The sequence below is a fragment of the Myxocyprinus asiaticus genome, chromosome 43 (assembly GCF_019703515.2).
Source record: "Myxocyprinus asiaticus isolate MX2 ecotype Aquarium Trade chromosome 43, UBuf_Myxa_2, whole genome shotgun sequence".
NCBI classification, from domain to species: domain Eukaryota; kingdom Metazoa; phylum Chordata; class Actinopteri; order Cypriniformes; family Catostomidae; genus Myxocyprinus; species Myxocyprinus asiaticus.
In genome coordinates, this window is record NC_059386.1 from 9585463 (window position 1) to 9599098 (window position 13636).

Here is a 13636-nt window from a genome sequence, read left to right on the forward strand (position 1 = left end):
TGACGTGCCTGTATTCGAATACAAAAAATAAATAAATCACTATTCGGTTATTCTACACATGCTATAGAGGTCTTCAACGTGACCCGAGCCCAACGTTCCTGACAAACCATCGAGTTTCGAGCCAAAGTTGTGTCAGTTTTTCCAAGTTTTAGGCAATTAGGGGCTGTTCACGCATTTCTGCGCACGTCTGCACTGTTTTATGATTGTTTTTCTATCTTTTGACCGTTGCGTTGCATCTCACTGATTTTTTTTTTTTTTTCAGCATCTCGAGCAGGATCGCCACATTTTTTAGACACCATGTCAAGTTAAAAATAATTTAAAAACGTATCTCAAGACACCAGTATTTCATTCGCGGTGCTTGTCTAGCTTTTTTAGTGCAGGTGTCACAAAGATTTGATGATCTTCAGAATGGGGATTCAGAAAGAAGACTGAGATTCCAGGTTGTTTTTCAAAAGTGTCAGTGCTTGATAAATGCTTAGCCAATTTTTTTTCCCCTTTTAAACCACAGCAGTTTAACTCCATGCCTATGACAATAATAGAGTTCGCTGCCTCACGGAAATGTGAACCTGCCCGGGCAGAGCACATATCAGGTTTGTGCACTTAAATTATGTATTTTCCAGTGATTAAGAATACTATGTTACAGGCAGTGACAGTTTTGATTATTTGGTTTGACTATAATATGAGTGATTTTATCATTTGAACATCTATGTATTGTGCGATTTAGGCACATAGCTCACTGTGCACTTTATTCCCTGCTATTTTAAGTAGTGTTTGACGCATATCCCTTGCAAGAAACTTTTGTTATTCCCGAGTCCCAACTCCTGACGAATAACCCGTTCGTGAACCCTTGAGGTTATCCAAATATTACTCCAGTAGGTGACGACAAATGAGCCTCTTTTATGTAACGTGCAAGTCATTAAATCAGTGACTCACGATCCAGCACTGATTCGTCCAAAAAACACTGATTTGAGGTTGTGTCCCAGTCCATGGAATTTTGCCCTTTCATTCCAGACTAACAACAAATCAATGTGAATGACCTCATGAATGACTCATGGTGGTGGAGAGCACTAGTAGCATGACCGGTCGTGAGGGGTTGTGCAGTCAAAGGCCTTAATGAACCATAGAAATAACACTTCCTCATTAAGAGAAAAAACTGCAATCATCTTTCCCCATTCAGGCCAGAAGCCATTCGGTCAAGAATGGAGAAGTTGTAACATGTGACTCCAAAAGAACAGCTCTCGATTCCAAAGTTTTTTTATGAAACCAAGCACTCATTTATAGTTAAAAATCTGTATATCATTCCTAACAGTGATTCCAAAAACCGACCCGTTTTTTCTTTTTAAAAACAAACCGCAAAGCTGCTGAGCTTGCATGTTGTTCCAGGGTAACAATGAACGCCACCACAAAAGTTTATGTGCTAGTCTGACTAAAAAATAACATTAGGTCATAAACATATCATAACACGTGGTAATATGTCTACAAAAAGAGCCGATGTCTCGAGACTTGCTGGAGTTTGAGTCTCATGACCCATGATGACCTTCTCACAAAGCCTGGGCATTTTTGCATCAGCAGGTGAATACGCAAACATCATTTGGGAGTTTGCAAATGTCCAAAACAAGCCTGTAAGGTAGATGTGACCCAAGACGCTGTATATAACTCAGACTAGAATGGCAGTGTCATGAAAGTGAAAGGTGTTTACATGATTCAAAACTCATTTCAAGTCTCGTTTCAGAAAGACGTGTATTTTTCAGAAGCAGAGCATGATAGAGACCAAGTCAACTCACATGACACATGTGGAAAAAAACTCCCAACCCAAAATTCCCTGGTAATCAAAGTTCAGTTCAGTATAGCTTCACTAGTATCATACAATATACACTACCAGCTGGAAGTTGGTTTTGAGGGCAAATATAAATTGTGCCTACATATATGAATTTCTTAATTTTTTTGTTTTTGTTTTGTTTAGGCCAGATGGTGAAGGGAAAACAGCCAACAAGTGTCAGAAATCTGATATATGGCAACATATGCAAAACACATATATGAAATATATGTTTATATGGGATTTTCAGATACATCTATCAAACTTCAGATACTTCACAATCACATACTTGTTCATATATGAAACACATTTCAAAATACTACAAAAATTGTGTTTTCATATGTAACATTTTACCAAATCCAACTGGAATTTGTATATATGCTCAAATATATAAACAATTATATATATATATATATATTAGAATGTGAAAAATAGTTCGACTTTAGTTCACATACAGTGATATAAACATGTACATGTATATAAAGAGAAGGAGAGCTTTCAGCCTCACAGATAGTGAATTCACAGAAAACTTCATTAGTTTTAATGCGTTCTAAACATCTATTAACAAAGACATATTATTCAATATGTAAACTTGTTCTATTTTTAAAGCATAAAATGCCGGTAGTAGGTGTGTGTCTTCTGAAGCTATGGCTAGTCCGACTGAGGTCGCTTTGACTGAGAATTAATAAGAGACCCTTGGGAAATCGATTTTTGTTAGTTTAGCTTTCATAAACTTACGAATAAACCACTCTAACACAAATACTGCGCAGCTGCTATGCTAACAATCATCGCTAGCGAAATTAAACGAAATATGAGTCTACGAAACTAGCTGTATGCTAATGTGTCTATGGTTGGCATATTAATATCAGTTCAATAAACTGCCAGATGTGTTAGTAGTACAAACATTTATTAGAAATAAATGTCTTTAACGCGGCAGATTTCAGCTGTGAAAGAGCGAGACTCTCGGTTAAAAGGAAACCCATGTTCCTGTTAGCCAGATCCATCCAACCCAACAGATCTGCTTCGCTGATTACAATGAAAGCATTCTAGCTTGTCGCGTTTAAACAGACTCTGTATCAAATCAATGATGCCACATTCACAGCAATGCTCTTACTTACACGTAGATGATGGACACGAAGTGCATGAGCCAGAGGACGATAAATAAGATAAATCCGAAGATGGAGAAGCCTTGTAAGGCTAAATCTAGCAGGGCCATGGCTGTCCTGTGTCCGGATGCGCTGACACTTCAGTTCGGCCCTTATGCTGAAAGCGCACACACTCACACACGCTGATTCATGTGACTGCGCAGGGTTGAGCAGAGGCGTGGCGCATCATTGAGGTGGGTGGAGCCTGTGGATTGCGCATAAACCGGGGCCGTTCCCGACCTGGACTTTAGGAACATGCAAATGTTGTATTCCAACTTAATCTTAAAATTTTAAATAAAAAAAAAATTCTATTTTAAAGCTTTAAAGCTATTATTCAGTCGTTTTGCTAGACATTTTAGTTGGAGGCGCAGCTCTGCTGTTCAAGAGACGCAGGCGAGGGAGAGGAACCTGTGCGCTGGTCAAACTCCGTCGGCACGGAGTTCGAACAGCGCTGCCGAGCATTCACTTAGCGAATCTCCGCTCTCTTCCTAACAAAACGGACGAACTACATCTCCTCACCCACACAAACAAAGACTTTTCAACCTCTGCTGCCTTGTGCTTCACATAAACCTGGCTGAGTGAAGCCATTCCGGACAGCGCGTTACATCTGCCGGGCAGACAGGAACATACTGGATCATTGCAACACAACAATAAAGGATGCATATCGCTCTGCATATAGGTGTGGTTGAGAACTTGATCAATATTTAAGTCTTTTTTTTTAAGCCATCTACTCCCCAGTAGGTGGCGATATGCACAAAGAATGTGAATTGGCAAAAACAAAAGAAGAAGAATATGAAAGTGGAGATTTATGGTAAAAATAAAGACTTAAATATTGATCTGTTTCTCACCCACAGTTATCATATCGCTTCTGAAGACATGGATTAAACCACTAGAGTCATATGGATTACTTTTATACAGACTTTATGTGTTTTTTGGAGCTTCAAAGTTCTGGTCACCATTCACTTGCATTGTATGGACCTACAGAGCTGAGATATTCCTCTAAAAATATTTGTGTTCAGCAGAAGAAAGTCATACAAAAAGAAACGGAAAGGGACTTTACGGATTTGATAAGAAACAATATAGATGTTATATCAAGTCAAGTTCTGGCTATTAAAGGGATAGTTCACACTATAATGAAAATTATGTCATCATTTATTCACCTTCATGTTGTTCCAAACCCCTATGACTCACTTTATGCCGTGAAACAAAAGAAAATGTTCAGTTACCATTCACTTTCATTGCATATTTTTTCCATGCAATTTTATTTTTTATTTTTTGGGGGGTAAACTATCCGGTTTGAAAGTAACATGGAAAAAGAGACACTGGTGAACTCTCATAAACTTGTATTAAACAATAGCATGCAATCAATAGGTATTTAGTTCAAGACATGACATGTCAAACAGTGGTGACATACTCATTGCGACACAAAACGGTTAGTGTGAACAATAAGACCTCCTGCGTATTTGCTAGCCAGTCTCATTTCATTGATGTCACATAACTAAAATGTTCATGTTGCAGTTCAACTTGCATCTTTTTGTCATACAATGAAAGTGAATGGTGACTGAGGCTGACATTCTGTGTAACATCTGCTTTTGTGTTCCACGTGATAAAGTCATACAGATTTGGAACGGCATGATGGTGAGTAGAATTTTAATTTTTGTGTAAATTAACCCCACTACCTAAACCAACACTTAAATACCTCTCTTTGAATTCCATGTAAACAAAACAAGAGGGAGGTTTGTTTCCTGTGAAAACAGTACATATCAGAACTGTCTGAATCATAAACTTTATGAGAATGTTTCTTGTATTGACATTTCTATGAGCAGACTGTCACCTGCTACTAGCACTAAACATTCATTCTTGTCTTGCCCCTCCTCTCTCTCAACATCAGGTGCAGAGCTCATAAGAGAGGACTGAGATTTAATTAGTTTCATCTCAGTGGGCTGAATCAATGGAAGCATGCAGTCATCGACACTCCTTGAAAAAGAATAAGGCCTGTGATGACACCATTACTAGAACACAGGACATCGTCAAGTGTTCAAAACAAAGGAAAGATATACAGTAGGACATCTATGAATGGGACATTAGGCAATAGCAAAACAGTTGATCATAACTTGGTTTCTGTCAACCTCTGATGATATCATCCCTAAATAGCTGTATTAATTAAAATATTCAAACACAAATAAACAGCTATATGATCAAACAGCAATTAATTACAGCGTACTCTAAAACATAGATTCTAAAGGTTTGGTTTAAAGGTCAGGAATAATTTTTAGTATGTAAAATAGCCTAAACTTCAAATTCAAATTACAATTTGAGGAATGAGTTCAAACGGTGTGTTTTTGTGTTGGAACATGTAATCAGTCTTAATAAATCTTATGATAAGATGCGCCTTATCAGCTATGTTGCGTTAAACATTAGTCTTCTGAACTATGGTAACTGATCAGCATGGTGATGGTATGTAATATGAATATTACTGTTATCAAGGAAAGGTCAAAATTCCAAGTACAGTGGATATAAAAAGTCTACACACCCCTGTTAAAACAGCAGGTTTTTGTGATGTAAAAAAATGAAACAAAGATAAATCATATCAGAATATTTGCACCTTTAATGTAAAAATTACAACCTATGCAATGCCACTGAAAACTAAAATAACACATTTCAGAGAAAAAAATAAAAAACTTAGAATAACCTAACTGCATAAGTGTGCACATCCCAAAACTAATACTTAGTTGAAGCACCCTTTGATTTTTTTACAGCACTCAATCTGTTTGGATAAGTGTCTATCAGCTTGGCACATCTTGACTTGGAAATATTTTCCCACTCTTCTTTGCAAAAACGTTCCAGATCTGTCAAACTGCGAGGACATCTCCTGTGTTTGGCCATCTTCAGGTCCCCCCACAGATTTTCTATAGGATTCAGGTCTGGGCTCTGACTGGGCCATTCCAAAACATTAAACTTTTTTTGCTGAAGTCATTCTTTTGTTGATTTGGATGTGTGCTTTGGATCTTTGTCATGCTGAAAGGTGAAAGATCTCTTCATTTTCAGCTTTCTAGCAGACGCCAGAAGGTTCTGTGCCAAAACTGACTGGTACTTGGAGCTATTCGTGCTTCCCTCCACCTTCACTAAAGCCCCAGTTCCAGCTGAAGAAAAGTAGCCCCAAAGCATGATGCTGCCACCACCATGCTTCACCATGGGTGTGGTGTTCTTTCAAACATACCTTTCACAATTTTGGCCAAAAAGTTCAATCTTGGTCTGATCAGATTATAACACATTTTTCCACATGGTTTTGGGAGACTGGATATAGGTTTTTGCCGGGCTTGGATGTTTATTTTTGTCATCAGAAAAGGCTTGGTCTTGCCACCCTGCCCCATAGCCCAGACAGATGAAGAATACGGGAGATAGTTGTCACATGTAGGGAGCAACCAGTACTTGCCAGAAAGATCTGCAGCTCCTTTAATGTTGCTGTAGGCCTCTTGACAGCCTCCCTGACCAGTTTTCTCTTTGTCTTCTTATCAATTTTGGAGGGATGTCCTGTTCTTGACAATGTCACTGTTGTGCCATACTTCTTCACTGTGTCCATGGTATATCTAATGCCTTGGAAACATTTTTGTAGCCCTCACCTGAGGGATACTTTTCAACAATGAGATCCCATTGATGCTTTGTAAGCTCTTCTTCTTCTTCTTCTTTGGGGTTTTATGGCAGTTGGCATCCGGATTGTTGCATTACTGCCACCTTCTGTTCTACATTTACCTAGAGTCCATTTATTTAAAGTCGCTTGTCCAGTCCAGTCTTTTTTAGAAAATTAAATAGACACTTCCTCCCTTGTTTACTGTCTGCACATTCTAGCATACCTTTAATATTGTCCTCTATCCGTCCTATTTCCCATAATTGTATCATAGTTTCTTGTCTTTCTTGACTGAATTTCTCACATGATGTAAGAATATGTTCAACTGTCTCATATTCCTGACACTGAGTGCACAGACCTGTTGGATGTTTTCCCATGTTGTGAAGTGTACCGTTAAGGTTGCTATGTCCCATTCTTAGCCTGCTTATTATTACTTGCTCTCTCCGATTCACTTCTTTATTTCTTACAATACCTACTCTGCTTTGTACTGAGTATAAATGTCTCACTTTTACTGCATTATTATGTTGCCATTTTTTATTTATTTTCCTCCACACAATGCTTTTTCCTTCTGATTTTGATAACAATATTAATTTCAACATTTTATTTTCTGGCTGCTTTTTTTGCCAATTTGTCTGCTCTTTCATTGCCCTGGATGCCTGAGTGAGCTGGGACCCACATGAATGAGACATTTTCCCCCTGTCTAGTTATTCTTGAATAGCTAAACAAGATTTCATAGAGCAGATTCTGATGGTTTCTGGTTGTGCCTGATTTGATGCTTACAAGAGCAGCTATATAATCACTACATTCTAAAAATGTGTTACCCCTGGTTTGTTCAATCCACTCTACTGCCATCAATATGGCAAATAACTCAACAGCATAGACATTTAGATAGTCAGATGCTCTTTTATTAAGATCCACTTGGAAACTAGGTACATTAACGCCTGATCCTTTTGCATTTGTTTCTAAATCTTTTGATCCATCTGTGAAAATCTGAATATTGTCCTTGTATTTACGGTCCCTATACCTATAGTACTCATCTATAATATCAGAAGTCTTGCTATTTTGTCTAATCTACAGTAATTCCATATCTACATTTGGATACTCCAGCACCCATACTGGTTTAATGGGCCATATAACAGTTTCTCCAAATTCTTTATCATATATTCCCACATCTTTTGCTATTTGATCTCCTGTCCACCTAAAGCTTTCTCTATGCATCCTCTCCTTCTCCCAACATGTTTGCAACACCTTTTTTGTTGGATGGTAGTCTCTATGCCCCCTCGGATTAATCCAGTAATTGGCTACCAGCTGATTTCGGCGTAAACCCGATGGCATTTCTCCAGCTTCCACTTGTATTGCATACACAGTGGTAGTCCTTATTGCTCCTAGACAAACTCTTAAAGCTTGAGCTTGCACAATATCTAGATCTGCTAGCGCAGACTTTGACGCTGAGCCATAAGCAATACTTCCATGATCTAATCTTGACCTTATTAAAGCTATATAAATATATTTCAAAGCTATAACATTAGCCCCCCATTTTAGTCCTGAAAGATATCTCATGACATTTATCACTTTTTTACATTTATCAACTACATATTTTATATGTTGTTTCCATGTTAAATTTATGTCAAAATATATTCCCAGGAACTGAAAACTTGTAACTTTTTCTAAACAATTCCCATACAATTTTAAGTGACCTTCTCTGATTTGTTTCCTTGTAAAGAACATAACCATTGTTTTTTCAATTGAAAATTTAAAACCCCATTTTATACCCCAACTTTCCACTTGGTTAATTCCATCTTGCACTTTCTTTATTATATACTCAGCATTTCTTCCTCTTTTCCATAAAGCCCCGTCATCCACGAACAATGATCTTCCCATGTCTTTTGTGATATTTAAGAATTTATCAATAATCATAATGGTGAACAGAGTTGGGCTTAATACGCTCCCTTGGGGTGTTCCGTTTTCTACTATGTACTGTTTGGAAATCTCTGTTCCCATCCTCACTTGGATAGTACTTCTGTCTAGAAAGTCCATTATCCAATTAAATATTTTTCCTTCAACACCCAATAAAGGCATTTTGATTAGAAGTCCCTCTTTCCATAGCATATCATAGGCCTTTTCAACATAAAAAAATACAGCCACTACTATTTCTTTGTTTACTTGGGCTTTTCTTATTTCATCCTCTAAACATATTATTGGATCCATAGTACTTCTCCCTTTTCTGAATCCACTTTGATATGTTGCTACCAAATTTCAACTCTCCAGGAAATACATTAATCTCTCATTTATCATACCTTCCATTAATTTACAGACGTGTGATGTCAGGGTAATAGGTCTGTAATTTCCTGGCTTGCTGTCATCCTTTCCAGGCTTCCTTATTATTATTATTGCCTCTTTCCAGCTTCCTGGCATTCTACCTTCTTCCCACACTTTGTTATATAGCAACAGTAATTTCTCAAGACTTTCTACACTTAGGTGTTTTATCATGTTGTAGCATATTTCATCTTTACCAGGAACTGTTTTTCTAGTTTCTTCCAATGCTCTTTTTATTTCTCCCATGTTAAAAGGAACATCTAGCTCACCATCACTATTATCTTTCCTACATAATATCTCCCTGTAATCAGATTTTGTTCACTCTCTGCCTCTTCTTCCTTCTTCAGATAGATTATTAGAGCTATTTTCCTTAGCAAAAGTATTTGCCATTATCTCTACTTTTTCCTTATTAGTTACTGCTGTTTCATTTCCCTCAATCAGCACCGGATAACTCCAACCCTTTCTGTTCCCTCCCATCCTTTTTATCATTCACCACATGTCTCCTACTGGAGTTTCATTTCCAATTGTGTCCCAATATTCTTCCCAGCATATTCTTTTTGCATGTCTTATTGTCCACCTTACTACTGCCTATGCTTGTTTATATTGGATAATATTTTGGAAATGATGAGTTCCTTTCACCAGTTTAAATGCCCTGTTTCTGTTCCTCATTGCTTCCTTGCACTTATCATCCCACCATGGCATTATTTTTTTCTTTATATTTCCTTTGCTCTTAGGGATAGCTTCTATTGCAGCCAACCTTATTCCCTGATTAATTTTGTTATCTAGTGCTTCTATATTCATTTCATTATTAATCTGGTTTAAGTAAATATTACTTATTCCCTGAAGTTTCTCCCAATTAGCTTTCTCAAATGTCCATTTCCCACCCATGCTTCCTGTGGTCAATGGAATTTCAATGTTTATCTTACACCATATTGGATAATGGTCACTTCCTAAAGTTCCTTCTTGATACACTGACCAATTGCATGTTGCTGCCATGCTGTTTGATACAAATGTAAGATCCAGAACTGATTATTTTCCTGTATAAACATCTGCTCTTGTACTACCGTCATTTAAACATACTAAGTTCATCTCACCTAATATTTCTTCTATTACCTGACCATTAGTGTCTGTTCTTTTACTTCCCCATAAAGTATTGTGCCCATTAAAATCACCACACCACACAACATTACCATTACTCTGTCCTTTTATTTCCTTTAATTTCCTTACCTCTATTCTTTTGCATGGATTATAATAATTTATAATTTCCAACTCTTTCCTTTTAGCCCACACTTTTACTACCACATATTCTTGTTCACTTTCTACACCTATTTCTCTATATGATATTCCTTGTTTTATAAAAGTGGCACATCCTCTTCCTCCTCCTCCCTCCTTTTTATCTCGTTTTACTACCACATAACCATATAACACATAATCTAAATTTGGTTTTAGCCAGGTCTCTTGAATGCACACAACATCTGGTTTTTCTTTTCTATTATCTATAAATTGTTTAAAATCTTGTCCATTTGCAATCAGGCTTCTCGCATTCCATTGTAATATTAACACTATTAATATTAACAACCTGCACACGATGACTCTTGGCTTGACTGCATTCTTAGTTCATAATTTATCTCTTCCCATTTTAATCCTACCATATTCAAATGATGTTTAGCTGCTTTCGCAATAATCTAAATCCTTTCCGTTTTTGACTTGATCTCATATGTTTCATTTATCACACCTGCTATAAATGTCACAAACTTCTTCTTTTCCATCCATGTTTTCTTCTTATCTTGCAACTATTTCACCAACCTTTGTTCTTTAGTAACTCCTCCTTCCTTATTTAGTTTTTCCTGTCCTACCATTTTAACTGCCTCAGCATGATATTTTTTCCTTTATTCTTATTTGTTGCACCTCCACCTCAATGCAACACTGTGATTTCCTCCACAATTACAGTATTTTGGTTTCACTCCCTCTCCACACTTCCCATAATTATGTTCCCCTCCACATCTAGCACATCTTCTTTTTCCCTTGCATACCTTAGCAACATGACCAAATTCCTGGCAATTAAAACATCTCATGGGTTTTAGAAAGTATTATCTTAAACTGTATCTTAAAAAACCAAAATACACCTCCTTTGGAAGCACTTTTTCCTCAAACTCTATCAGGACAGACTCAGACTCTTTTTTTCTCTGCTCCCCTTGTCATTCTTTTAACATTCTTCACCATATTATTTTCCACCTTCAGGTTCTCCACTATTTCTCTTACGTTAACACTGAGAGGAACCCCATAGATCACCCCCTTACTACCACTGAGTCTATTTTCTCCAACTTTTCCAACCTTAAACACTTTAACTTTCCTAATGCTCATAATTTTCTTTGCCTTTTCTACCTGTGCTTCAGTTTTGCATCCTATTAATAGATTTCCATCTCCTAATATTCTTGCATATTTTACTTCCCCAACCTGTCCTCTAATGATTTTTGTTAGTTTGATCGGATCGACCTTCTTAACTCCTCCTTCTCCCTTGAACCTAACTACTACATTCATCAATCCTTCCTCTGATTTCTCACCTTCTCTTCCTTCACTCTCCGATTCACCTACGCTAGATGAATCTTTTTTCCTTTTTTTCTGACTTTTCCCCTTCTTAGTCTCCTCTCATTACCTCAACCCATTAACTTTCCTTACTTCCTTCTTCCTCACTATAATCCATACTGTCACTATCGATTTCTGTCTCCCTTCCTGCCATGTTGTTTGATTTTGCAAAGAACCTTGTAACAATATCGTTCCGGACTTATACAGGTCATCGGTCAATATTCCCACAACAAATCCTCCACAATACCCAGTCTTACTGTTGTTCTGCTTCAAAAGTAGTAAGTTCACAGTCAGCTGGCGTCCTCTCCTTTCACCCCTCTCAATATTGGGTTTGAGAGCTAAACTTCAACTTCAAACGATAACCTGGACTTTTCTGCTGTTTTAACAGGGGTGTCTAGACTTTTTATATCCACTGAAGGTATAGCTGCAGGACAGACACCTCCAAATGGGGGCGGAATCTCCAAAAGAAGGCGGAATTACTCCAAAATGGGGTGGGGTTACTCCAAAATGGGGTTGCGCCAACTCCAAAAGGGGGCGTCACTTTCACTCATGGTTATGGTAAGGGAATGGGTTAGGTTTGGGGCTCCCTATATCTTCAATGGCGATTTGGAACTCGTCCCTTTTTGGAGCAATGTCTGCAGCTATATCCTTCTCCAAAATTCAGCATTTCTAGGTTAAGTGCTCAGCCCAAACTAAACTGGAGGGTGCCATCTTGTGGATAAATCATGCTGAGTATATTACTGAATACAAAATTGAATCTAATTTATGAAATCCTCTTGCTAACTTAACTCTACTTCAAAACTAACCCTAACCTTAGTAACAGCAAATGAGAATCTCAACAGACCTTCCCAGCCAGACTGTTTTCTTCTAGACACCTACCAGCGAAAGTCACATTCAGTATAGGCTGTGCCTCGTAGGCTACCATATGTTCCTTGAGGTATGATGCAGTTTTCTTTCAGTTGGCCCACCCCGTGTCATCTCAAGTAGGTATAGGTGAAGGCCGGAGATCTCCAACTGGGGAGAAGGTAGCTGCAGGCATAGCTCAAAAAAGGGGTGTGAGCTCTAAATTTTCATTAGAGATATAAACCACACCTCCTTTTAGAATAACCCCTCCCCCATTTGGAGGTCACCGGTGTTCTGAAATTTTCAGTTTCTGAGATTTTCTGTTGTGCTGGGTGGAGCATACATGAATATTCACGAGTTTCCTGTTTCGTGTAAGTGACTAAAATATTAGTGCATGCACAATCTATTAATTGTTGTGAAAAGATGAACAGTCAGGCTTAACTTCGTTTGATGCTGAAATGTAATTACCTTCTGGAAAACATAGTTTAGATGAATTGTAATCCAAGCAGGTTTTCAGTGTCGCTTTAACACGAAACAGGAAACTCGTGACTATTCATGTATGCTCCGCCCAGTGCCACCAAAAATCTCAGAAACTGAATATTTCAGAACACTGGCCTACACTTCCAACTGGGGGCGAAATCTTCAAAAGAGGGCAGGATTACTCCAAAAGGGGGCGTCACTTCCACGCTTAGGGAAAGGGTTAGGTTAGGGGCTTCCTATATCTTTGCTGGTGGTTTAAAGCTCCTGCCCCTTTTTGGAGCTCTGCCTGGAGCTTTTTATACAAAAAGTGTTTTTTGCTGGCCAAAGTAATTTTTTGTACATTTCACGCCTGTTTCACATCACAAGCTTGAGCGAGATGTGAGCATAGCGTCAGTTTAAATACAGCGTAACTGCAGCTGCAGACTCGACAGGGCTTTCACACTGGAAGCATTTTTACAGCGTCACAGCAGTGGCTCTCTGAGTATTTATTTGAATAAAGACCATAACTTATAAAATGGTTATCAGGAGTGGGTCATTGATAAGTATTACTAACTTGATCGTCTTATTTACATGAGGAGGAGGAACATATTTGCATATAAAAGGTAAACAATAGAACACTTTGTGATTCTCCACCTCCACAATCAGTCTTGTATCATCCATTGTTGAACACGAATGAGATATGTTCTGAATTTACTGACGTCACGGTATGTCACATGCATGTGTTTACAAGTGAAAGCAAACTCAGCTGTGAGTGGGTATTGCTGAAGCCTATAGACCTGTTCTATGTTTGATAGTACATAAAAGAAAACATTTTGTCCCATA

At 38.0% G+C, this 13636-nt stretch overlaps 1 protein-coding gene across 1 annotated transcript in view; it reads right to left on the bottom strand.

Annotated features, from left to right (window-relative positions):
- The window catches only part of LOC127433320 (ceramide glucosyltransferase-like), a 42049-nt gene extending 38941 nt beyond the window's left edge, over positions 1-3108 (bottom strand). The window contains exon 1 of the mRNA XM_051685113.1: positions 2935-3108. Within this exon, the coding sequence (XP_051541073.1) occupies positions 2935-3032 (98 nt within the window). The 5' untranslated portion in view covers positions 3033-3108. The remainder of the gene's footprint in view (positions 1-2934) is intronic.
- Between the last annotated feature and the right edge of the window lie 10528 nt (positions 3109-13636).